The sequence below is a fragment of the Vulpes lagopus genome, chromosome X (genome assembly GCF_018345385.1).
Source record: "Vulpes lagopus strain Blue_001 chromosome X, ASM1834538v1, whole genome shotgun sequence".
NCBI lineage: Eukaryota > Metazoa > Chordata > Mammalia > Carnivora > Canidae > Vulpes > Vulpes lagopus.
The window spans coordinates 11519097-11546469 of NC_054848.1; the positions used below are offsets into that span (position 1 = coordinate 11519097).

The 27373-nt window shown below is 47.7% G+C and overlaps 1 protein-coding gene across 2 annotated transcripts; it reads right to left on the reverse strand.

The window, feature by feature from the left end:
• ASB9 (ankyrin repeat and SOCS box containing 9) lies at positions 1-27373 on the reverse strand. 2 transcript variants are annotated; one of them, XM_041740972.1, is made up of 7 exons: positions 26981-27373; positions 19483-19562; positions 10987-11094; positions 7820-7970; positions 6013-6147; positions 3768-4024; positions 1-220 (listed from the first exon to the last, which is right to left on the reverse strand). In XM_041740972.1, the coding sequence occupies exons 1-6, from the start codon at positions 27069-27071 to the stop codon at positions 3801-3803; spliced, it is 789 nt and encodes a 262-aa protein (XP_041596906.1). In that variant the 5' UTR covers positions 27072-27373; the 3' UTR covers positions 1-220; positions 3768-3800. The 2 variants fall into 2 exon arrangements, with proteins under 2 accessions (XP_041596906.1, XP_041596905.1); XM_041740971.1 differs by having other exon boundaries at positions 3833-4024; positions 26981-27368.

Consider the following 27373-nt stretch of genomic DNA (forward strand, 5'->3'; position numbering starts at 1 on the left):
CAAGCTTTATAAACGTGAGTTTATTTTAAAATGCCAATGGCCACGACACTCCACAATATTTGTGGGTCGTGTGTGCCTCCATCCCCTTGGCACATTTACATGTGCAGGAGAAACCGTTTCAGCTCCTCTGGGAGGACCAGTCCGTTGATCTTATGATGCTGCTGGGTCCCAAAGCACTTGCGGATTCTAAGGCGACAGAGCTGCAGCAGAGAAGGTGGCCCTGGAGAAAGAAGGCAAGACAAGCCACATGTTGGTGTCACTGATCTAAGGCTACTTCTCCTCTCCTTCTAAAGCAGACGAGCTGTAACACTGTCCTAGGGAAATAACGTGGTTCTGCTTAAGACCATGTTCTGGGTTTCTAAGGAGGCATTTTTAGGCCACGTTCTCTCTTCGCTGGTATTTAATTGAAATGAGCTTGTTAGGTTTTGATTTAGAACAGCCGGGAAGAAAAAAAAAATCAAAGCTCAGCCTCACTAATGGAGGCTGAAGGCAGCTAATTTTGGAATTATGAAGCCACACAAAATTCCCAATGATGCAAATAAAATTCATGTTTCACAGCTTTCTTGTATTTTACCTTAAAAAATAAGGTATTTCCAAAAAAAGGCATTTCTAGATGCATGTTTATAATTTAGCAATTTTAAGATATTCAAATATAATGAGCTATCAGTGAAGCCTAAGGGTATGCTATCTTATTAAGTCATATTTGTTTTTTACTCTGCACGCAGGGCTAACCCAATGCTTCAACTCACAGGTGAAAAGTAACCAGCCAAGACTTTACAGTTTAGGATGGTGGGTCTCAACAGGGGGTTGGGTGGAGGGGAAAAGGAGAAGACACATGGCAAAGTCGGGGGACACTTCTGTTTGTCACAACTTGGAGGGAGGGGCTACTAGCATCTAGTGGGTAGAGGCCAGGGAGGCCACTAGACATCCTGTTGATGGTGCTAAGGCTGAGAAACCCCATTAGAGAGTAGAGGGATGAGACATGACTTCCTATCCACCCCTGACCGCCTGTACCAAACTGTAAATGGAATTCTCTCTTGGTTATTACACACACACACACACAAACAAGCAAAGCTATATACCATCAAGAATCCCATAGAGCAGTGGCCCTGCAATCCGGGCTGCATTTCAGAATCACCTATCAAGGGGAGCTTTAGACCGCACGCTGTTGGGTCCCACCCCAGAGCTGTGGCTTCAGTTAATGTTGGGGGGGTGGTGTGCACAAGAGTTTTTAAAGGCTTGTGTCCCAGGTCATCTTATTGTGGAGCCAAGGTTGAGAAAACAAGCAAAAGGATACAGTATGGCCTCGGCTTTCCTACAAGCTGCAGGGTAGGGTGGGTTGCCTAGCTCTCGGGTGATGGCACAAAGGACAGGTGCAAAGAGATACCTCCACCATCAAAGACACAAAATGCAGTCTTGTCAATGGGGACCTCACAGCACATTCAGAAGGCCCCCGTTGGGATTTAGGGCACCTTCCAGATACAGTCAGTTGGACTCAAGGCATATACTGACGAGCTGCTTCCCAGTGTACCCAAGGCACACAGATGGACAAACTGCCAAAACTACAGGGTGGGAAACTAAACTTAATTTCATCTCACTGGGGAAATTGAAGGACGTGACAAATCATGTGCACTAGATACATGGTCAGGGACAACCGCAGGAGGTGATGATAAACGCTGGGCAATGCAGAAAAGCAGGACGACAGCGTAAGCAGCGCAACTACTGATACGGATTGAATATCTGCCATTTCCTCGAAGTGGGATGATGCACAACTGTAGCCTTAATCCCATATAAATAGAGCCGGAAACCCACTACAGCTCTGCAGCCACTTACTGGCACCTGCAAGTGTTCAAGCAGTTCCCTTTACTCAGTAATAAAACCAGCTAATTTTTTTAATCTATGAATTGGCATATTGCTTTGGTCTTGATTTCTTCCCCCCAGGCCCCCGCCCCCAGCAACACTCAGGATGCTTTAAAGCCAAAGTGCTTTCAAGGGTGGCTCCTGTCATGCTGGGCTGAGAGTCATTTTCGGTTTTCATTGTGTGCCACGAGTAAACACTGCTTTACATGCTTTCCAAGGCCGGTGGGGTGGCAATCCTGAACTCCTCTGCAGGGACATCCAGAGACAGAATTTGCTGTGTTAAATCTGCAGGTCTGGCTCCCTGCACTTGCCCGGCCTCATTTCCTGTGGCCTTCCAGACTGCTGAGAGGCGACCTCACCAAAACCCCAAAAATGACGCATGGAGGCCAAAGCAGCAGTGATTCTCTCCAGTGGCAAATGACATTTTATAAACCAGTGGGATCATTGACCACACTGTCACCAAAATGGGAGTTAAAGGAGTCAAGGGCAATGTAGGTGCCCACGAATGGCCTTCGGAAATCGAGTGGAAGGGAAGAGTCAGTGGAGGCAATCTGAAAATCCAAGGGGATTATTTACTGAGGCAGGGGATGAGGGATTATATATGTGTGGGTACACTTACGCACATGCGCACGTATATGCATGTACGTGTGCGCATGTGAGTGTGTGCGTACACATGACTTTGTGACTTTAGAGAGCCAGGAGACGCTGTTGTTTTTGTGAATCTCATTCCCAATTTTAAAAAGTTGTATTTTATGACTGTGTCGGTATACAGACGAACATAATCCAGGTTGAGGTTTATCCCTTTCTTCCTTTGGATCTTAAAAGAAATGAAAACATCTTTGTGCGCTCCTAATCACATCATGGGCCCCAAGCATTGTGCCATCTGCCCTATATATATAGTTTTTTTTAAACAAATCATAAAAATGCAGTGACTATCCCACTGCTTAACCTAAAGTGGTGACTATCCCATTGCTTAACCTAAAGGGGTTTCTATTGAACTGTTTCTTATGCCTGATGCTGCTCAAAGGGGACAGGCCCTGTTGGGGGGCCCCTAAGGCAGGGCTTTGGCTGCAAGTACCCTGAGCAGTTGGAGTGGGAGGAAGAAGTGATTCTGTGGCTGCTTTACAATTCTGCACAGAGCTAGGCCTAATTCTCAGCATGCAGGCAGGCGATAACCAGACAACCTGCCATCAGACCCCCTCTGGTAGGGAAACCTGCTTCAAAGTCTCACAACCTCGAAAACTTAACAAAGTCCACACTCTAGTAAAAAAAAAAAAGCAGGTCCTGAACTGGCTGCTCTCCATTTCTAGGGACAATTATGAATACCATCTGTGGGGTCTTTGTTCCCCACCCCAGCCCACCCCCGACCTCACGGCCCTACCCCCCTGCACAGCACTCAATGACAATGTTTAGTTGTCTGGGTCAGAAGGACTGGTTCTTATTTGCAGAGGTGTGGACTTAGGTGTTGACAGACTTGCAATAACAAATGCCTTCAGACTGCTGTAAATCCTGAAAGGAGTAGCTTATAGCACTTAATGAGTAGCATTTTTGCCTCCCAGAAACCCACTTCCCAGTAGTGTGGCCCGTCCGTAGTGCAGTAAGGCGTCCCAGGGGCACTGAACAACCCCAAAGAGGATTCTATTGCATCATCCTATAGCATGTTTTAGATAACTTTAATATCAAAATTTGTCAATACTATGTTAATCCTTTCAAAGGTGGCCTACCTCATATATGAATATTAGATCCTCCAAAACAGCCTGTCTCCTACATTCCACACAACAGATGGTTCTTTTCCACATAACCAGTACCATACCTTGTTGAATACTCAATAATCTCAACTCTCCACGTTTGATGACAGCCGAGAACAATTTTTCACATAGTATTGGAAGTCAGAACTTGGTAAGTACCTGCCTCTTGCTACAGCCCATAAGAGCTATGGATTAGGGCTTAGGTTCGGGCAAAGGAGAAGCACCTTCTCTCTGCAAGAACAGCTGGGTCAAAGGGCTCTCGGGAGGCACCAACTCCAAGGGACGTTTGCCTTCGGCATTCCTGGCCTGGGTGTCTGCTCCAAAGTCCATGAGCAGGAGTGCCAGCTCCCTGCTGGATGCCCTGGCCACCACATGAAGAGGGGAATCCAGACCCCGGCCCTGGTTCACGTTTGCACCTAAAGAGTCACAAGAATAACACAGTCAGCCAAGAAGCTGAGCCCAAGCGTCCCCCTTCTCCAAGGACTATGCCTCAAATTCCTTCACAGAGGGACTTCTATAGTGGGCACGGCAATCCTGGAAAACAATGGGACACGACTTGATTCCATTTAATAATACGGGGAAAGTGCCATTTGACAATGTGACTAAAGGTACATGAGCTATGTAGCATACGAGGTCACCTTTGGGGACGCCTGGGTGGCTCAGTCGATTGGGCAGCTGCCTTCAGCTCAGGTCGTGGTCCCCGGGTCCCGGGATCGAGCCCTGCATCAGGCTCCCTGCTCAGGGGGAGCCTGCTTCTCCCTCTGCCTCTGCCGCTCCCCCCCAACTGGCTCATGCGCCCTCTCACTCTCTCTCAAATAAATAAAATCTTTAATAAAAAAAAAAATGTTGCCTTTGAGTGCTAGCCATAGGTGTGCTACGTATGAGAAAAATGCTGGAGGCATGCAAGCCGCACGTGCATCAGTGTAGTGTGTACATATTAGCCATACAAGCTGCGAGTGAGGCTTTTCACTTTCATACAGTGAAATCTCATCTATCACACCACGCAGCCACACTCACACGCCGAGCCACTGCTATAAAACCTGGGACCCGGGACTGTGTAATCTAAACTGCAAAGAGCGACTAGCTTGTGAGGGCATCTCCTAGGTGAGGGCAGCCAATTCCAAGGTCACGGGGAAAAGGGCACAGTCCTCCTCTTCGGGAGTAAGGTGGATTTCTAGGACTGTCCCAAGCCAGTTCCATCCTGACACTCTACAAATCCCCACCCGGACCAGATGCTGGCTCCCACTGGGACATGTGGGGACACGTGACTCTGTCTCAGCTGCTGTCCCCCTAGTAAAATGGAAACCTGCATCCACTCGACAAATGTAACTGGGTTGTTCTGGTACTGTTCTTGGTTTTGTGAGGGATGCGAAACCCTGCCCTTTCCTAAGAGCTTAAATCTACATAGAGCATCGGGGGAGAGGGAGGGATGGTGGGAGAGAGAGAGAAGGAGCATGAAGCTCCTAATTCACGGCTATGGCTGCCACATGAGTGGAAGGCAACAAGAACCACAGAAGCATTCAAGGGAAGGGCTACTGGAGCTGTAAAGAATAAGCAGGACTCAGGTAATTACAGGGGTGACAAAACGGACATCGGAGGTTGAAGGAGGGTCTGGACAACAGCAGGGGGTGGGGGAAAAAAAAGGACGCTCCACAGGCCTTCTGGAGGAAAACAACATTTCCAATGAGCTAAAAATGAGGCAGGTGGAATCTGCAAATCAAGGCGAACTGGCGAGGAAGGCCCTGGGGGGAGGCGCAGCCGTGCTCCAGCAGCCCTGCGAGTCCTCCAGGGCTAAGAGCGTGACCTGCCGCAGCGGGGGAGGCGACAAGGAAGGGAGGGGGGCAGAGAATCACCGAGGACCACCCTGGGAGCAGATCCGATTGGCATCATTATCCTCATCAGACGTGAAAGAACGAAAGTGCAAACAGCCTAAGACATTTCCCCACGGGGACCCAATCACTGTGAACCCCGATCCTGTTCGCCTCCGTGGCCCACACTCTGCGTGCCCCACCCCTACCCCCTCCCCAGGATGCAAACAGCTTTAAAATATGTTTAGGGACGCCTGGCTGGCTCAGGGGATGAGCATCTGCCTTCGGCTCAGGGCGTGATCCTGGACTCCGGGGATCGAGTCCCGCATTGGGCTCCCCGCGGGGAGCCTGCTTCTCCCTCTGCCTATGTCTCTGCCTCTCTCTCTCTGTGTCTCTCATGAATGAATGAATGAATGAATGAATGAATGAATGAATGAATAAATAAATAAAATGTTTAAAAATAAATAAAAATAAATATATTTTAAGAATACATAAAAAATAAACTCCTTTCCTTTTTCCTTTCCTTTCCCTTCCTTTCTTTTCCTTTTTCCTTTCTTTTCCTTTCCTTTCCTTCGGTCGTGTGCTTTTAGTTTTACCTGATTCCAGCAGCTTCTTGGCGCAGGCTACCTGCTGGTTTTCACAAGCCAGGTACAGCGGTGTGCCCAGGTGGCTGATGTTGTAGTCCACATCGCCCCCGTGCGCGGCCAGGGTCTCCAGGCACCCCACGTGGCCTGCAGCCCAAGACAGAGCAAAGACAGCTTCAGCACCGTCTGTCGGCCCGGAAACCCGGCCCTCCCTGTGGGCTGTGCGCCTCCACTCGCTCGGACCCCGGACCCGAAGCTACTTCCTCCAGCCCAGGGCTGACTGTCAGCCGCACCGTGCCAGACACAGAGACGGGGGGGGGGGGGGGGGGGCCCAGGCGAGGAGACGTGGTGGGGGAGGCGCTGCAGGGGGTGTGAGGCAGCCTCGGAGCTCCAGGCAGGCCACCACGGCCACAGGCAAGGCGACAAGCAGCTGCCAAACCCGACTGGCGGGGGCCCCGTCTGGCAACCCAAGTTTGCTCAAAGCTGATCCAAAGCTCTTGCTCGGGCCACAATGCCACACCTCAAACGTCGCTCCTCTGCCTTCCTCTTTGCATAAAATCATTTGAGTTCCACGCATCTGGGGAAGGTGCTGAGTTGACGTGTCTCTTGAAGAAGAAACGTCAATGCTTTGGGAGATTGTGATCCTACGGATGGATTCGGTCAAATAGGACTGGGGAGCCATTCTGTGAAGGCCACCGGGGAAATAAGACCCTACTGGCAGCGAGCGGTCAGGATGCAGATGACGGCGGCAATGGACGCTGGGGAGAAGCAAAACTTGCCATTGAATTTTTTGTGTCCGAGTTAAGAATATCGGGAAAACTGTGACTTTATGAAAAAGAATTACCCCAGGGCTGCCTGGGTGGCTCAGCGGTTGAGCGTCTGCCTTTGGCTCAGGGCGTGATCCTGAGGTCCTGGGATCGAGTCCCACATCGGGCCCCCTGCGTGGAGCCTGCTGCTCCCTCTGCCTGTGTCTCTGCCTCTCTCTCTCTCATTCTCTCTCATAAATAAATAAAATCTTAAAAAAAAAAGAATTACCCCAAGCTGAGTAAGTGCTGGGGATCTAATGTCCAACATTATGCAATAATACCAATACTGTATACTTGAAATTTGCTAAGAGGATACATCTTAAGTGTTCTCCCCACACGTAAAAATGGTAACTGTGTTTTCGTTAATTTCATTGTGGCAACTGCTTCATAATGTGGGTGTCTATCAAGTCATCATGTTAGTACACCCGAAAGAAATACAACTTTGTCAGGTATACCTCGATACAGTCAGGCGTGGTGGAGAATTACCCCCAGCCGTATATGGCACCTTATTTTCCAAAAATCCAAAATGTGTTTCACTTAAAAAACCTAGGTGGCCCCGAGACAATATTCTTTAAGGCCCAAAAACAGAAGAGCAGAGGGTGTTTTACAAAATAATTGGATTTGTACGGGGTCATGGGTTCAACAGTATATTCCACAAATATGCATGGATAGTTCTACTATGTGCCAGACCCCGTTCCAGAACTACAGCAGTGAACAACTTTCCAGATGCTCCGAAAGGGTGATTCCCAAACTTTCTGTGCATCGGAATCACCTAGATGCTTGCTAAACAAAACACGCATGGCCGGGCCCCACCCCGGAGTTGCTGATTCCGTGTGTCTGGCGTGGGGGCCAAGAGTCTGCAATTGCACGCCAGGCCAGGCGGATGCTTCTGGTCCCAGGACCTCACACTGAGAAAAGGTCCCTCAAAACCATCCCTCCGCTTGCTTCGTCCTTGCAACAGTAAGATGTCTGCGGAAGGAGCGGCGGAAAACGTAAATTCTCCATAGATTTACCTCTCTTAGCAGCTTCGTGGATGGGCGATGCCAGGTCACTCACGGCGTGGGGGCTGGCCCCATGCTGCAGAAGCAAATTCACACAGTCCTGGCTGCCGCTGATGCACGCATTGAACAAAGGGGTGTGCCAGTCGGTGGTAACGCCATCCACCTGGAAAGAAGAGCACCAGGCTGAAGGCAGGTGGTGGGGGCCTGGGTTCAAATCTAGCCTCCACTCCTTTCAAGCTGTTGTTTGACTTCCCTGAGCCTCCCATTCCGCGGCTATAACATGATGACAAAAATAGCAAATTCAAAAAAAAAAAAAGAACCACCAAATTCCACAAGGTTGTGAAAAACCGAATGAGCTGAGGCACCGAACATGTTGCCGAATGTTCTATCACTTCCACGCCCCCAGGAACAGGAATTCTGAAGCCAGTTGGGATAATCCTATATAGCTTACAAACTCCTCTCCTTGTTTTAAATGTTCCATCCTAGACCTGTCCCACACCAGTCCAGTGTCCTTTACAGTAGTGAGAGGAACGTATTATTAACGTTACTTTTTTTTTTTAAACACGACTTTCACAGAAATCTAGGGTGAATACGTGCCAAAGATTTCCTTCAATCCGTTCATTAGGGAGAGAACCAGGAAGACGGTAAGGCTGGCTCAAAGGGGAATTTATATAGTCAGTCAATTAATGCTGAAATAAATTTGCTAATAGATACAAGACTGGCTACCGTCCTACAGGGCCAGAAAACTAGTCTTTGGGGCCATCTTTCCTAACGTGGGAAACCCGACAGAAACTTGCAGTTCGCATCTGACTTCACTGTGTCTGGGCTATAACCAAATAGGGAAGAACAAAGCCAAATGCAACTTTTCTACACTGTTAAGAGAAGCTATACCGCAGACGAGAAGAGCCTTCTCACGAGCCATTTCCAAGGAAGGCCAGGACTAGTGAGGCACAGAAGATGTCCAGGGTACAAAGTTTAAGGAGACCCTCCCTCCCAGGCCCACGCAAGTGCTCAACAACCCTGAGAGGCAGTGGCTCTCCAGAGCTGGCATCCTAGGTGCCCTTAGGCCTCCCCTGAGTCCTGGTCCTGTTTCCACACGTGGAGTGGGTTTTCTCAAACCCTATATAAACCCGATGATGCACTCACCGATGGCTCTCTACTACTGCTCTCAGGACAAAGCCCATTTTCCTGGCAAGGACAACAAGGCTGTTTGTGTGCTGGCCCCTCTTACCCACTCTGCTGCCATAAGGAGTGATTTGAAATTTATTTTTTTTAAATTGCTCACTTTCACTTCCAGGCCTTTACAACAGCCCTTCCCAGTGGGCGGGAAGCACACAACTTGCCCCAACCCGCCAGTCAACTGGCTGATTCCAATAGATCCTTTGAGCTTCAACTTAGACATCATTCCTCCTAGGAAGCCTCTTCAGACTTCCTCTCCCCCATCACAGCACTCACACTTGCCACACGGTGGTGGTTTGCAAAAATGGCCACAGATTCTCCGCACTGTCTGCATATCCCTTTGCCAGGTAGCATTGCAATTCCTGCCACCAAGAGATGGAGACTACTTTGCCAATCCTTGAACCTGGGCTCACCCATGGGACTTGCTTTGCCCAGTGGGACAATGGCAAATGTGATGCAAGCTGAGAGCTTGCCTTCTTTTTGATGCTCTAGGCATCCCTGCTACCATGGGAACCAGGCCAGGCTGCCTGTGACAGGATGAGAGACCACACAGAGATTTTGTCACCCCGGCCATCCCAGCCAAGGTCATTGTGAAGCGGCCCTCCCCAGCCAACCTGTCAGCTAACCTTCAAGGCCTAAGTAAGCCCAGCTGAGGTCAGCCGAACCAGGCCAGGTCAGACCTATCTGGCTGGCACAGGAACTGTGAGATAAGTAAATGGCTGTTGTCTTAAGTCATTCAGTTGTGGTGGCTTGTTACACAGCCAAATATAACAGGAAGAAACAACGTTTGGTAACTGCCCGCTGTGGCAGAGATGTGCATCCGACAAAGCTACTTCCGCTCGCTCTCCGGGGCACACAGCCAGACTACACTCCCCAGCTTCCCAGGCCATGAGACAAGTTCTGGCCCATGGGATGTGGAGCCAAAAGTGACATACGCCAAAGCCAAGATAGGCCCTTAAAAGTCCTCTGTGCACAACCCTCCACGTCTTTTCTCCTTCCAAACTCCTGGAGTGGAGGTGACTACTAGTAGCATACGTGGAAGCCACTTGTTGAAGATGGCGAGGTGACAGGATGAAAGGAACCTGTGTGCCTGAATCACCCCCAGGAAAGAGCCACCCAACCAGGAACCCCCACTGGAGTTTCAGTTCAGTAAGAAATAAGCTTGTGTTGTACCAGGCCACCGAGATTTCAGGGCTTATCTATTAATGTGACGAGTGTGATATTCGTTAATTCACCTATTTATCCCGCTGGGTCCTCATCTTATTTATAAGTTCCTAAGGATCTTCATCCGGGGTTAGGCACGTAACAAATGCTCAGGAAATACAGGTTGAGAGAACATGAGAAACCCACATATGTAATTTTCTAATCAGACTTGTCTGTCACTTTTGACCTTGAGGGGACTTAGTGAATGGAAGACTTACTGGTCCCCACTTTCCTGTAGGGACCTACTGAGATCCTAGGGAAGGGATCTCATTATGCCATCCTGATTCTCATTCTCTAAGTAAAAATCAAATACCTCACTTCCCTCAATCCTCACAAAACCACAGCAAGCTTACACAGCTTCACTGTCATTTTCCCCCTCTTCTCAGATACGGACTCGAAAGCTCAGAGCCTCGGTAACTTATTCCAGTTTTCAATATTAGAAAATGGTAGACATGGTTTGGGACCATTATTCAGGTCCTCTGGAGCCAAATATTCCATATTTTCCATAATATTTCATTACCTTCCAGCCATAGGAATGAAGGCGAAATCTAACAGTTATTAGTAGTGACTGTTCAAGAAAATGATGCAGACTCAAACCACCACTACTTTCTAGCTAAAAATTCAGTACTTCGTCTATCGCTAAAGCTAAGAAGCTTGATGGACATAATACTTTGGCAAAACGCCTCTCTTCAACCTTCAAATCGGACTAGTCAAAAACGCTGGAAATCATTCAAAAGGGATAGGAACCGTCATTTGTCATTCACGGTTTCTAAGACATTTATGTGAGCTGCACTTACCTGAGCCCCATGCTTCAATAAAATGTTTGCACAAGAGGGGTGGCCTCCCAGACAGGCTTCATGAAGGGGAGACACACGATCTGCTGTGATGAGGTTCACAGGCCATCCCTGGAGGAGAGGAAATGAGCAGAGTAAGGGGTACAAAGCAATAGTTTCACAGGGTGGGTTTTCAGCCACAGATCCAGTGCTATGACCATGCTTTTAAAGTTAACCTGGCTCACAGTCGGAGAGTAGGGTAAGGTGTTGCTAATGACATTAAAACAAACAAACAAAAAAGGAACTCTCGGGGTGCCTGGGTGGCTCAGTCAGTTAAGCGTCTGCCTTCGGCTCGGGCCATGAGCCCAGGGTCCTGGGATCAAGCCCCCCCGTTGGGCTTCCTGCTCAGCAGGGAGCCTACTTCTCCCTCTCCCCCTGCTTCTGCCCCTGCTGTGCACTTTTTCTCTCTCAGTCTGTCAAAATAAATAAAATCTTTTAAAAAAAGGAACTTTCATGTTGCTGGTGGAAGTATCATATGATATACAGGGAAAACAGTTGCACAGACTCCTATTAGAGTTGACAAGATGCATCCCTATGACCCAGCAATTTGACTCTTAGGGATACACATTCTAGACTTTTCTCTTGTTCTCACTTGCTCCTGTCCTCCCACTTGCTAGCTTTTTGTTGAGAAGGTCCAAGACAAGGAACGGAGAACAGTCTCCAGCCAACTGCCATCCAGGAGGAACTGAATCTTGCCAAAAGGCATGTGAGTTACAACTCGTGTCCATCTTTAGTCAAGCCTTAAAATGTCTACGTCTCAAGCCCTCACCTTGACTGCAGACTCTTATGAGTCCCTGACCCACGTAAATTGTGTCTAGATTCCTGACCCACAGACACTGTGAGCTAATACAGGTCTATTACATTAAGCTGCTGAGTTGGGGGGAATTTGTTACACAGCAAGAGATGACGAATGCAGGGCCAAAGCATGAGGTGAACCCCCACAGACAGACAGCAGGAAGTTCCAAGGCGGAGGGGCAATTAGGTTCTCACTCTAGGTACTCAAGATCCAAAGAACCAAGAAACTTCTCTGAAGGCCTTGGGGTTCATCAACCCCTTGGAAAATGTGCTCTTGAGATGATTATGAGCCCAATCCAAGCAAAACATCAAAAGAACTCCAGGAGAGGCTCCATAGACACACACACACACCCCGATTGTGGAATAGTTACCCTTAACAGGAGGAAACTGGGTACAATAAAAGTTCTTTTTCTTGGGACACATTAGTTAAGAACATGATTTGTTTAAGGACTTGGTAATACACTGTACCTTTTCTTCCCATAACAGTTCAAATCTGCCTAAAATCATTCCAATAAATTGCCTCCCACAGCATCATTCCTAACACACATTCTTCCACTTGTACAGACATCTATGAGTCTATCAGCATCCTGATCATCCTGTCCTGTCGGTTTTTACTGTGATGGGTGACCTCATCGATTTTGAGAGGTCCAATAATTCTGGACATACTCTGGAGTCAACAGGATTCAGTATACTGAATCCAGAGCCTTTCGTTGGGTTGGCTTGATGAGGGGTTCTGGGAGACTCGAAATAATCCAATTGTAAATGAGAAATTCCAACATCCACTATGGTATTTTGCTCCCCGGCCCTGCTGTTCACAGGGAGGGAAGCGACTAAATCTTCCCACCCGTAACCCAGCATCCCATCTGTACCCAATGAGCACTGAATAGATGCTTACTGAGCACCAACTCAACAAGAACTGAGTTATTTTATTATTGTCATTATAATTGTATTATGTAATTGAGGGATTCCCCTCTAAGATTTGTTCTCAGATGCACTTCTGCCCCCCTCTCAATGCTCTATCTTTGTCCAATCTCTTCCATTCACACTGCTAGAGTACACAAGAAATCCATATCCCCCTGTGCAACAGATTATGGGATGAAAGAAGACTGTCCTTTAAAGGAATTATGTAGTAGGTGTTCCATTATTATAAATGTACTCCTCTAGTCACCAATGCCATTTCTTTCTTTCTTTCTTTCTTTCTTTCTTTTTAAAGATTTCATTTCTTTATTTGAGAGAGGGAGCACAAGCAGGGGGAGCAGCAGAGGGAGAGGGAGAAGTGGACTCCCTGCTGAGCAGGGAGCCCAATGAGGGGCTCGATCCCAGGACCCCGGGATCATAACCTGAGCCAAAGGCAGAGGCTTAACTGAGCCACCCAGGCATCCTGCCCTTCCTTCCTTCCTTCCTTCCTTCCTTCCTTCCTTCCTTCCTCTCTTTCTTTCTTTTTCTTACTTTCCCACTGCCATTTCTAAGCAATCATTTGGGTGCTTATACATAAACCCAGGTAAGTGAAAATGCCAAAGAAATCAGTAACAATACGAGAAGTTTTCACCCCACCTTACATAAGCACATTACAAAGAGGTTCCTTTCCATTAAGGTTCACTCTGCAAATTTAGGACTGCATGTACAGTTCCTCATTGAGCCACAGTGCCACTTTAAAGGAACTGTGGCAATTTGTCTGAATTATCGACAAATCTGAATCGAAGAATATCGTAAGGTGCTTTTTAGCCCATTACTTCACACAGGGTCCAGTCCGCAGTGGGTTCTCAGGTTTCTTAAAAAAAAAAAAAAAAGGTTAAATGGCTTATCTCTAATTTTTCTATCATCGATTGTCCCTCAGGTCAGCCTGTGATCAGACACGCTTTTTGATGGGGCCACAGGGCTGGACAATGTCAGGGCAGCCACAACGACACAGTGCCCCGTACCCGGCAGCTTTCTGTCCCAGCCTCAAGTCCTATGTGCACGCCGCCTGAACCAACTCGAAGACTCCAAGAAGGTCGGGCTTCTTCCTTTGTCCTGTCACAAGGGACACATCATTGTCTACACCCTGGGCGGAAGGTGGTCATGGACACCTGTCTTCTCGCGTTCATCAAACACACCGCCCCTTCTACTGTAGCGAGGAGATCAAAGCCACTTGACGTGAGAACTTCTCACGTTCCTCTCCTGCCACCCCTGAAACCTCTGCGTGTCTGCAGTCTTCGATCCTTCCACTGCTCCCTTCTCCGAGCCTGCCCCGACAGCCCGTGACCTCAGCCCGGCCCTCTGCCACCTCGTCATTTGCCTTCGGCCACCTCCTCAGAGGTGTCCCCCAGCTCTCTCCTCTTGGCCACACTTTCTTCTCGCATTTTGAAGTCTTCCCATCCTTGTTCCTGACCCTCTACCAAACTTCCATCCAATGCTCTTCTCCCCTTTGCTCCCTCTCCCCACTTTTTAAAAAATACTCCCCCATAATCTCTACTTCTCGCCCTTCTCTCATCTACCAACACGATCCCACTGAAACTGCTTTTTAAAGATCACCAGAGACTCCCTCCTTGTGGAATCCAATATATATTGCTCTGCCCTCCCCATTTCCACCTCTGAATTTGCTATGTATCCATCCCAACCTCACGAAACCCCTCCTCTGGCTGAAACCAAGCTCTCCCTGAACAACCTCTATCTCACCTCCTCTCGTCCTTTTTCTGTCTCTCTCACTAACTGTCCTTTTCCCCCTGACATCTCCTAACACTGGCATTTCAAGGATTTGCCCTCAAATCCGTTTTTCTTCTCTCAATACTCTCTATATAATAGTATACGGCTTTCAAAACTCAATCTCTACCCCGGTACATGTTTCTAGGTCCCTGCTAAGACATAACCACCGGGAGACCCAACTAACAACGTAAACTCAGCCTCTGCCAACAACCAAACTCTCCCTGAAAAGGGTTCCTTGTCTGGCCAGCCTGAATCCTCTGAATGGCACCACTATCTTGTCTCATACCGAGGAGAGAGACCTCAGAGGGAGGGGAGCAGACTGATTCCCAAGTTCAAATGCTCAGCAGGGAGCACCCAACAAGCAGTGTGACCTTGAGCCAGTTACTTATCCCCCCAAGCCTCAGTTTCCTCGCGTGTGAAATGGGGACAACTGTACCCACCCTATAAGGTTGTTACGAGGACCATGAAATGATGCATGCTTAGCCCTCTGTAATTTCCAGGCAGTCATGATCTAAGATTTCTTCATATTCTTTACCACTTAGCCTTCAGTTAGCTGCCACATCCGAAAGATCTGATGTTTCAGAACACTGGGATCTTTCCTCGTTTCCACTCAGTAGTAACTTAGCCCTTTGAGGATTGCAGGGGGCGACATCAAGAGGGGCGCCCGGGTGGCTCAGTGGTTTAGCTCTGCCTTCAGCTCGGGGTATGATCCTGGAGTCCCGGGATCGAGTTCCGCATCGGGCTCCCTGCATGGAGCCTGCTTCTCCCTCTGCCTGTGTCTCTGCCTCTCTCTCTCTCTCATGAATAAATAAAATATTTTTAAAAATTATTTAAAAAAAGAGTTGTATCCGAGGGACAGAAAAGCCAGTCTTCACCACCTGCTTGCAGCCAGGCCTTATTGCTAAGGCTCTCAGTCTCCACTGGGCCGTGGAACGGGGAGCTTTGAAAGTCCTGATACCCAGGCTGCATCCCAGAGCACTTACCATATAGTCAAAGGAGGCTGAAGTCAGGCATCAGTATTTTCTTTTAAAGATTTTATTTATTTATTTGAGAGAGAGAGAGAGAGAGAGAGAGAGAGAGAGAGAGAGAGAAGGAGCAGGATGAGGGGTAGAGGGAGAAGCAGACTCCCAGGTGAGCCGATGGCAGGGCTCGATCCCAGGACTCTGGGATCATGACCTGAGCCAAAGGCAGATGCCTAACTGACGGAGCCACCCAGGTGTCCCCAGGCATCAGTATTTTAAAGCCTCACCTTAACCCAGACATCTCAAGGCTATTCTAACGTGCAGTCCAGACTGAGAACCACCAAATTAAGGTCACACTACATGGTCAAGCGGTACCTTACTTGCTTTCTGCTGATCTAACAAACTGCTACTGTTTTTTAAATAAATTTTGATTGAAGTGCAATAAAGAAAAGTCCGTAAATCCTAAGTGTAAATCTCAAGGAATTATCATAAAGAAAATATACATGTTCTCACTACACAGGTAAAGAAGCTTGGTATTATCTGTCTTTTCAAATTTACCCCTTCTAGTGGGAGGAGCTGGTAATACAATATCTTACTTGTAATCTGAATTACCCCGATCACTAATCGGCATAGTTTGATACATTTGCTGAATATTTGGATATCCTTTTTTATGAAGTGCCAGTCCAAGTCTCTTGCTCATTTTTCTGTTGGGTTGCCTGCATTTTCTGTATTGATTTTAAACAAGGAATATGAGCCATCATTGGATGGATAGATGGATGGATATATATACATACACATAGCAAATATTTTCTCATCTGTGGCTTGCCTCCTTGCTTTCCAAATATTGCCTTTTGTTGAAGTTCTTAATTTTAATGAAATCCAACTTACCTATTTCTTTCATGTCCAAAGGCCTTTCTCTCTCTCCTACAGTCATAATGGGTTTTTTTAATAAGAAAAGAATCCTTGAACCTAGTGGTTCTACAGGAGCTTTTAAAAAACTACCAATGCAGGGGGCACCTGGGTGGCTCAGTTGGTTAAGCATCTAGCTCTTGACTGTGGCTCAGGTCATGGTCTCAGGGTCATGGGATCAAGTGCCCAAGTTGGGCTCAGCAGGGAATCTGCTTGAGGTTGTCTCTTCCTTTCCCTCTCCCTTTGCCCCTCCCCCTACTCTCTCTCTCTCAAATAAATAAATAAAATATGAAAAAAAGAAAAAAAAACTACTAATGCATGAAGACTGCCCTAGTTTAAATCAGAATATCTGGAGTGAGGCCCAGGCGTTATTTTTTAAAAGCATACCAGATAATTTCAATGCGAAGCCATGGTGAAGAATAGTCATAGATTCAACTTCTCCCTTCTTGGGCCAAATAAGACTTTCTTTCCTCTTTCTTTTCTCTTTTCTCTTTGTTTTACAGACATTTGAATGTTTGGTCTTATTTTCCTTCCTAAAATATGTTTGGTTTAGCAACCATGTTTGTCATTATGTTTTGATTATCCAAAGTGTTATTAGATCACAATCAGAGAATAAATACCATGTGTGATGACAGTAACTGGAATAGGTAATTTATAGTTAATCCTCACAAACCCATATAAGGTAGCCTAACAGACTGAATTTTTGGTCTTAATTCTTTACTCTCCTATAGCAGTGTAATATATTCACATCTTTGCCATCACCTCATAGTTGATAAAATGTACTTCCTTCATCCTTGACTTCAGACTTGGGATGTTGGTGGATGTGACATAAATAGGCTGGAAATACCCCTGCATGGCTGGGCTTGCCCTGCCATGCTCCAGCCTTTTGTCATGAGAATAAAATTCCTCAGGTAACCACGACTCCAAGAGGAATGGGAGACAGGTGGCAGAGCTGCACCCAACCCATGGCCTGCAGACAAGCCCAGCCTAGGCTGGCTGACCCAAAGACTCGTAGGCCAGAAATCAATGTTTATTGCATTATGCCACTGAGTCTGGGGTGGTTTGTTACCCAGCAAGATCTGATACGGGTAGTTATTGAAATGCTCATTTTATGAAAGCCAAAAGTGAGGTTCCAAGAAGAGAAGTTGCTCAAATAAAGTGATAGAGCTCAGATAAAGAAATGGCTCCATCCGATGTGTGGTAAACATACAAATACTGAAGATAAATGAATATCGGTCCAATTTAATAAGTGATATATAAAAGCTACAGTGATCATTTTTCAACCTATCAAAATAAGGTAAATGTTTCATTTTATCTGAAAAGCAGCTTAACTGCTTTTGGCTAGAGTTATGTGTTACTATCTATATTTCTATTTATAATAGGCTTCTGCTACCATAAACAGCTTAAAATAGTGGCTTAGGGTAGTCTGAAATTTGTCTTTAGAAGTTGTTATCTTACAGGAGCATTTCCGAGTCTAGATAGGTCCATGAAATTGGAATTTTCTTTATTTTAAAACATTTATTTTCACCAATAACTACCTAAAGTGTATGATGTCCTTCCATTATGAATCCAGACAACAAACCACAGCGGTAATAGCAGTATATAGGACTATGACTGAGAGGACTCACAGACACTTACGTTGTATTACGATCACTGGAGACATCTAAAATATCTCAATATCTGCACTCAACCTACTCGGAAAATATGATAGTTACTGGCCACAAAATCTTATTTATTTTTTTTATTACATTTTTTTTTTAAATTTTTTTTTAATTTTTATTTATTTATGATAGTCACAGAGAGACAGAGAGAGAGGCAGAGACACAGGCAGAGGGAGAAGCAGGCTCCATGCACCGGGAGCCTGACGTGGGATTCGATCCCGGGTCTCCAGGATCGCGCCCTGGGTCAAAGGCAGGCGCCAAACCGCTGCGCCACCCAGGGATCCCCAAAATCTTATTTAATACAGTTGATATCATCATGTCACATTTGTTCTTTTACTAATTTGATAGGTCTTCTCAGTATTGTGTTTTGTGCATTGAAAACACTAGTCCAAGAAGGGGTCCATGGACTTTGCCACACTGCCAAAGGGTCCATAGTTATGGGAAGGGCTGAGAGCTCCCACCAAAAGACCTATAGCCTTTTTAGAAAACAGAACATTCTGAACAAAAGCTTTATCAGAATCCTGAATGGTGATTTCAACTCCTTTTTAAAAAATATCTTCACTGAATTTCCCATTAATTTCAAACTAGCAAAACTCAAATGAATGTGGACTTGAAATTACACTAGAGTAGCAGAGAAATGAATATCCAACTGGGCAGGGCCACAATCAACTAGAAGCTTCCATAAAACTGAAAATGCCTCTTAAATGATATGACTACAAACACATTTTCAGGGCACCTGGGTGGCTCAGTGGTTGAGCATCGGCCTTTGGCTTAGAACGTGATCCCGGGGTCCTGGGATCCAGTCCCACATCAGACTCCCCGCAGGGAGCCTGCTTCTCCCTCTGCCTGTGTCTGCGCCTCTCTCTGTGTCTCCATGAATAAATAAATAAATAAAATCAATAAAAACACATTTTTAAGCATTTATTTGACATTAGGAGCTTTCAACCTCCATGCTACTGGCATTTGGGGCTAGATAGTTTTCTGATGTAGAGGGCTGTCCTGAGCAACGAATGTAGGATGCTTGGAGAGGCCCTTGGTCTCTGCCTACTCGATGCCAGTAGCACCGCCCACCCCCCCACCCCTTGCTCCCAGTCGTGACAACCAAAAATGTCTCCAGACATTGTCACGTGTCCCTGAGAAAAACTATTCACACGATTATTTTCAAAAACACAGCCCATCGATTAAAGTGAAGGCAGTCTGAACGCAGAAATCTGCCTGTTATTCACCTAGTAGGTACTAACAGTGCCTACGATATGCATAGAACTGTCCTAAATTCTAATATTTATGCCAGCCTCCAGATAAAAAAAGAAATGGTTAAGTAGGACAGGATTCACCTCATTTTGCTGAAGAGAAAATTTATATCTTAATCAGACTCTGATTTTTTTCTCGGTGTGGTGAGCAATAGGATATGCTTAATATGTCTTTTTCTTTCCCCAAAAGCCACATACCTGGCCAATGAGGTTCCTCAAGGAAAGCAGACGCCCATGGATGGCAGCTTCATGCACCGGAGACCAATCGGACACAATATCTACATGGAAAGGGAGGAACGGGTTACAACCTGCTAACGCACCATAGACCCAAGGTGCACCCTTGCTGGTCAGTAAGAGCCCAGTAGGTCTTCCTGGATGGAGACATTGGAGTCAATTCACCAGAAGTCCCATTAGCCCATCAGCACTTCTCCCCTCTATTGACGCTCCGAGGACACGTTTTATTTGAAATGTCTAGATAGCTAAAAAAAGAACTACAGCCAGTATCCAAACTGAGGACAAGAGAAGTAGATCAGGATGACGGACTACTCAACTTCCATTTACACACTGGTTTCCAAGGCAAATGGTCCACTGAGTTAAGTGAGAGCATCACTAATTATCAGCATCAGCCTGTAAGCTGTGCTTGCCAGTCTAGCTTCCTGCATGAAATATGAACTCTGGTATCTCAGCAAACAGCGCCATAAACTAAGAGTAGTGATCGCAGAATTACATACACCATTAGGTTTGAAATCAGATCTAAACAGAACTGTATCTATTTATGGACTACCTCCTGTCCCAATATCAAGCACAACATGGAGCTCAGTCTGACCCTGTAACTGGGACATTATGTACCCCGAAAGGCAGCACGCCAATGTGGTTAAGAGAGCTCTGAATTCAGACCTGCTTGGCTTCTTCTGAGCTGTGGGTCCCTGGACAGGCTCTGAGCCTCAGTTTCCTTCCCTATAATGTGAGGACAGCAATAAACTTACCCATAGCTCAATACCTATTAGCTACTATCATTATCCTGCCCTGCCATTAAGCAGAGTCTTGATGACACCCCCATAATCCCTGTTATTTCAAACAGCAAATTTATTCTACAACCATATGGAAAGAACACACACTCTTAGGAAGGAAGCCTGTAAACCCCTATCCCAACACATTAAATGTGTTCCTCTCTCTAATTGAATGTGGAGGTAATCTGAACGAGGCAGAGACTTGAATTTTCCTCATCGCAACCCGTGTCTGATTTCCGGAACAAACACAGGAAGTCAGAAGGTTCCTCCAAGCTTGCTTCTGTTCCCCCTCTGCGTGCTTGGTAAACACACTACACACAAACACAGCAGAATGTTCTGGTTCCAGTCATGCCTGCAAAGGAACTGGTGTCTCCTAAAAGCTAATGGGACCTGGGGAGCCAGGGCAGTTCCTAGTGCCTTACCACCTGCAAAGCTGGAGACTAGAACACTTTGTACTTGACACACGTTGGCGGAGGTCTGCCTATCTGGAACTATCGGTGCCCTGGAAAATCTGTCCCAAGGAGCAAATTACCATCCTTCCAGATGGATCCACAAAGCATTCATAGGTAAGAGGAAGCTGAATGAGCCTACGGACGCACTGCCCATCCAATGCTTTCCTTCTGGGGTCATTAAGAATACCTTAAGTGAAATGGCTTTTCTGTCCTCCGAAACCTTATGCTCGATAGAAACTTCATGTCCTCCCAGTATTCTCTGAGGTTCCTGATGCTCTTAAGAAAAATATTGCTGGTTCTGGTGCTTGGAGCCTACATTCCAGACTGCAGCTAAGGGAAGGTGTCTCTCTAAACTAGAATTGAAAGGACAACTAATTCCACACTGCAGGTGTTAATGCAAAATACAATCCGCACAAAATCTTGAGTGGGAAGGATGAGCCAAAAATTGAGAAAGGTTCCGAAAGTCGCTTTTAAAGAAACTTGCAAATGTACCCTAATGGATCACCATGTGTGTAATGATTAATCCGTTTTTTCTCCCAAGTGTTCAGCTGCTAAGAAATATAGCTGGCACACTCCCCAACCTTTCTTAAAGCGAGCTCGGATAATTAGAGTTGACAACCTAAACAGTCCGGGCAGATAATTGGGGGCCTAAATTGTAATTCTGTTCAGATTTCATAAAACTGATGCAATTATATTATCAACTATAGACAAAAATGAGCTTGACTTTCTATTCATTTGTCTTGAAACCATTACTCCTTCCATTTACAGTGAAGCATTGTGCGCTCCTCTAAGAGGAATAAAAAAGGCCACCTAAGGTTTTGTACCCCTGCTCTAGCACGTAGTCTGTACAAAGCAGACACAGTCTCTCATCGAGAAGCACGGGGTGTTGTCCACGTACACGTGGTGGGGGACTGACCCTGTACATCTACCTATCTAACACCTTTATTGAGTTATAATCCACACACCACACAGTTCGCCCACCTAAAGTGTACAATTCATTGGTTCTCAGTAGATTCACAGAGTAGTGCAGCCATTACTACTATAGTCAACTTCAGGGCACTTTCGTCCTCCCCAAAAGCAACCCCTTGTCCATTAGCGGTCACTCCCCAGTTTCACTGCCCCGACACCTGGCCACCACTGCTCTACTGAACATTTCATAGAAATGGAATCATACAGGATGGGGTCCTTTGGGACTGGCTTCTTCCACCTGGTGTAATGGTTCAAGGTTCATCCGACGTTACAGGACATATCAGTACCTCATCCCTTTCGGTGGCCAAATAATACCCACTGTATAGACAGATCACATTTTTTTTTATTCGTTGGTCAGCTGATAGACACCTGGGTTGTTTTTACTTCTTGGCTGTGATTAATAATGTTGCTATGAACATCCGTGTGCAAATCTGTGTCTGACCACCTTCAGCTCTCTTGGTTTCACACCTTGGAGTGGAATCACTGTAGGACACGGTAACCCAATGTTTAGCCTTCTGTGGAACTTCCAAACTATCTTCCAAAATCGCCTTGCCACTTTATATCCCCATCAGCAGTGTATGAGACTTCCCTTTCTAAATTAAAGGCATTTCAGACCAGAGTTTGGTAAGCCTGTCACAGGCTGTCTATCACTCCTGGCCAGGATAAACACTTGGGGCCTTGCAAAGCCAAAATTCATCTCAAATTTATACAAGGACGTCAGCCTCAGCAGGTGTCTGAACAACTGAGTGATTATGTAAGAACTTAAAATCGTGACAGGGGATAGGTTAACATTTGTCTAGCAGTGAGAGCATGGAGAGATGTATCTAGACATACACACGGTTTAGTAAACGCCGTAATTTGCCACATGGACTAGTCCATACACTCTCTTTAGCTCTTGAAAGCACTGAAGAGATGGCTGAGACATACATCTCGTGTGCTCCTGCCTGGGAAAGTCAGGGAGAGGTCTCTCCAGGGTTGTCCAGAGCCCACACCCAAGCAGGCAACGAGCTACAGACGACATGTGCAATTAAGCCCAGAAGTGGCTCTGCCTGCCTTCCTGCTAACAACCAGCGAGAGCACACAGGGCAAAGGGGACCTGCTGCCGCAGGAACACGGAAATGCTCACAGTAGGGGACTGGGTGGAGAGGTGACTCGAGGTCACCATCCCCTCTTCCACTGACCCCACCACCGACTTTGAAACTTCAGGACCATTATCTGCACACAAGACACCGTCCAGGCCCTGAGTATGTGCTAAGGATTTCCCCTGCACTCGCCCAGCCGGGGCCTACTGGTTTTACTGCCAGAAAAGAGATGCCCACTGGGGTCTCCGGCAACGCCACGGGTGCCCTAGTGCAGCTCTCCTAACCCGCCCCACCAGGCCTCCAATTAGTGCCATTAAACCTACCTTTCTTTAAGATCGAGTCTCCATCCAACCCTGCAGTGCATTAGGAAGGCTGTCATTTATTTCACTTTTATTGCATTCTGGAATGATTTTTTTTTAATTTCCATTATCTCAGAAGGGATTTTAAAGGCGCTAATTGATACATTCTGAAAAGAGATACTATTAAAAAAAAAAAAAAAAGAGCTACTAACGAAGCTCTGAGGCAGTGGCATAAATCTATCTCCACCCTGAGAAACATTCTGCGAGGTCAGGGGGCAGAGAGGGAGGCTGAGTGGGCCCGAGGCGGCGGGGGGGCTGCCTTCAGCCTCTGGGATGTGGTAAGGGAGGCCCCGCGCTGGGCACCAACACTGCCCACGATCTGGGCGCTGTGTTTACAAATCCGATGCACCCTGGTTGGGTTCCAGGACAAATAAAAAGAGGAGGAACAGAGACAGAGCCTCGTGGTCAGAAACCGGAAACAGAAAGGCCCACTGAGGCAGCTGGTGGGCCAGTCAGACCTGCCCACTGTCATTCTCTCTCCAGTCCCAACGCCCAGCGTCTTCTTTCTCGCTCTCTGTCTGGCTCACTCTCAGGCTGCTTTCTCCACGGGGACCTCAGAGATCACCCCTTCTGTCTGAGCAGGCAGGTGTCCCCACAGAAACCCTCACCCTGGGATCTAAAAATCCACGAGAGCAGGGGACTGCGGCCCTTCCATGCCTGCTGGCACCTGTCTTCGATGGGAGCCCACTGTCTACAGGGTGGGCTCAATCTCCTGAGGAAAGCAGTTTCTCTACAAACACCTGCTCAGGGGCTTCTGGGTGGTGTTTAGTCTCTGCCTCCGTGTATTCTTCCAAAGTCTCTATGAGTAGGTACGAATGGGCTCCCTAGAGCCGCCATGACCAAGTGGGCCTCAACTATCTATCTCTTGCCATCTAGTTCTGAAGGTGAGAAGTCAGACACGACAGCGTCATCAGGGCCATGCTCTCTCCAGAGGCTCCAGGGAAGAATCCTTCCTTCTTTGCCTCTTCTAGCTTCAGGTGGTGGCCGTCCATCGCTGCTGGGGCTTTTTGGCTTGTTAGACATGTCACCCCAATCTCTGCCTCCGCTGCCACAAGGCCTTCTCCCTGTCTCCCCTCTTCTAAGGACACGAGTCACTGAATTAGGGCCCGCCGGACTCCAGTATCACCTCACCTGAACTGAGGACACCTCCAACAACCCCATTTCCAAACAAGGACACATTCTTAGGTACTGGGGGTGGGGGCTCCCACGTATCTTTTGGGGAGGCACAATTCAACCCATAACATGGTATTTTCAAGGAAAGAAAAAGACATTTTGGCAGGGGGTGGGGCTCCTGGCAGAGGACTGAAGCATTGAACAAATCTCTCTGAAGAGCTGGTTGCCATCTGCACGTCCTTTCCTCCCTTCGTCCAGAGGAGGTGGAGAAAGACCTGCAAGTGAGAAAGGGAGCAGCCACGTTCCCCAAGAAGAAGCACACCTGGGCCCTGGTTAACCTCTGACCTGGCCCTGTGCCAGGGGATACGCTTCACCTGAGCTGTGCCCCGGCATGGCCCTGCGGAAATAGCGCTCCGGAGGGGCCCACATTCCACACCTCACCAAGGTCAGGACTTTAGAAGCATAAACAAATGCAACTGGGCCAGAACTGAGGCTGCGCCCGAGGGGCAGGGCTGACGCAAAGCAGTGGGAGCTGGACCCCACTCAGGAAGGGAGCGGCAGAGAGTCTGGGAGGGCTTCGTGGTGGCAGTGGCCGGGCCGGGTGCGGAAGGTGAGGGGGACTTGGCCAGTCAGATGCAGAGGACAAGGAGGCAGGAGAGCCGAGGTGTCCTGCCATCTGCCCGTGTGACTTCTGCTTCTTTGGAAACTTCTTATCCTTTAGTTCCTGGGAAATGACAACACCCAAATCTCTTTCTGCTTCTCTAACTCACCGGTCTTGCATGCTCAGCTGCAGGCCTGGCCCGGGGCTCCATCCGTGGCTCTCCGCTCTGGGCCATCAGACAAGCTCTCCTTTCCCAGGATTTCAGCACAGCCCCCGCAGAACACTCAGAGGTCTCGGCTTCCCAACCCCCTTGGCTGCCATTCATTTAAGCTTAAAAACTTTACAGTTTCAGCTGCCTTCCCTCCTTTAGTCCCGATATTTAATCAAGCAGCATAGCCTGATTGCTCTTTCCTTTGAAACTGTCACCCTTGTTTCCCCTTTCTCTGTCATTTCCAAAGCTCGATCCGAATGAAGCCCCATGCTTAGATAGTGAGTGCCTGGTTCTCAAAGCCCAAACAACACCACCAGCATCACTCGGGAGCTTATTAGGAATGCAGATGCCCAGGCTCCACCCAGGCCTACAAGGGCATCAGAAGCTCTGGGGGTGGGGCCCAGCCATCTGCATGTGAGCAAACCCTCTGGGTGACACCAACACATGAGAGAGTTGGAGAACCTGGGCATTCGTGCAAGAATTTCCCGTAATCCCACAATCCATCCTGAACATGGCCACCAGATTCATTTACTTACAGTCTTCCTTACTGCCAGGTCTCCACTCCAGAACCATCGATGGCTCCCGATTCCCTGCTTTATGAAGGCTTAACTCCACCGAGCCTTTGCAGCTCTGTTATTGAGTTCGATCTCTCCAAACTTGTCCTCAGCAGACTCCCTAAGACTCTGCATTCTAGTTGTGACAATGTGTTCACTTTCGAAGCACCATACCCTTGAGCATATGGACACCTGTCCACCCCCACTCACCCATCCTGCCACACATGGAGTTGGATTAGGACCTTTAGAAATCCTAATCAGTGAAAAGTGGCCGCCCCCCCCCCACGAGTGGAAATAAAAATAAACAATACTTAGGTGCAAAATAATCATGTGGAACTCATCCAGGTTACTGATTCTTTCCCACTTGAAAATGGAAATATAATTTGCTGCTTTAATGATACATTTATCACATTCATTTTTTAAAAGTAATTTTTGGTGCCACGCTGCTTTCTACTACTCCAAGCTTGTGCTCAAAAAATCTGATTAATCCAGTTCTGCCTTCGGGGATCCAGATCCTATCTGTTGAGTGCCCTGCTCCTTTTAGAAGCAAAACTGGATACGTGAATGAATGGATGAGCAGTCCTGTCTGCTCAGTTAGTCGGAGGGAAGGCATGAGGTATTTTGTATCTTCTGTTGTTTCCCCTTTCAGCAGCTGTGCCACAGGAGAGTGGTGAGTCCTACCTGACTGCTGGGTCCCTGCATACTGCCCCTTTGATAGACCCGTGTCGTGGGCAGCCTTGCTCACAATATGAATCTGAAGCCTAACGCTCAGACCCATTTTACAGAGTCCTTTCAGTCAGCAGGCACCTGCTGGATGCTCACCAAAAAATGACAGTTGCCCAGAGGCACGAGACTCTACAGTTAGCAAAGACCCCACCCGACCGGTGAGAATTACGCCTGTAAGATGCTTCTCTGAAGTTTAAAAACAGAAAGAAAGAAAAAGTCTCCTTTTACAGTGAATCGATCAGCGCTCAGTGTTGGGACATCACTTAGAAACCCAGCCCCGCCCAAATGCCAAATACCTAAGACCTCTTGATAAATGTCTCGGCAGTAAAAACACCCCATTAGAAGTTCTTCCCCTCCGATGTAGTATACGGGCTACATCTGGCCCACAAAGGATCGTTCTTCGGAGCTGAAGTTTTTACCGGTGAACAAACCGTGCCACTTGGCCTTGGATGGCGTCCAGGCCTCCGCAGAGGAGGTGTACCCCCTGATCCGAGTGGAGGATGTCTGGCTGACAAGCCGGGGACACACCCCAGCAGGGCCACCGGAGTCACCCCGCCCTCTCCTCTCGAAGCACCCTAGCCAGCCTCCCCGCGCTCTGGTCCCAGGCCCCTAGACTCACCCCCCATCCACGGGTTTGAAAGGAGCCTGGTGTCGGGCGGGCCTCCCGGCCTCAGAGGCTTGCTGGTCCTGCCCGGAGGTTTGCCGTCCATGGTGCCCCCGGAGCCGGGCAACCTCCGTGTTCCACTTCAATTGCTCAGGAAAGTCCAAATTCCATGTTCTTTCTGCTGCTGGGAATTCGGAGCCTCGGCCGCACCGTCCTGCTCAGACGGTGGAGAACCGCAGAGCACAGAATGGGCAGGGAAATCCGAGCACTACCTGTGGTCAGACGGACGCGCGCCCAGACACACGCGCGCACACACACACGCACGCACACGCTCCACCTAGCCGGCTGGAGGTCGGCCAAAGCCCACAGCGGGCCCCCCAGCCCCAAGTCGGCAAAGTTGCTGATGTC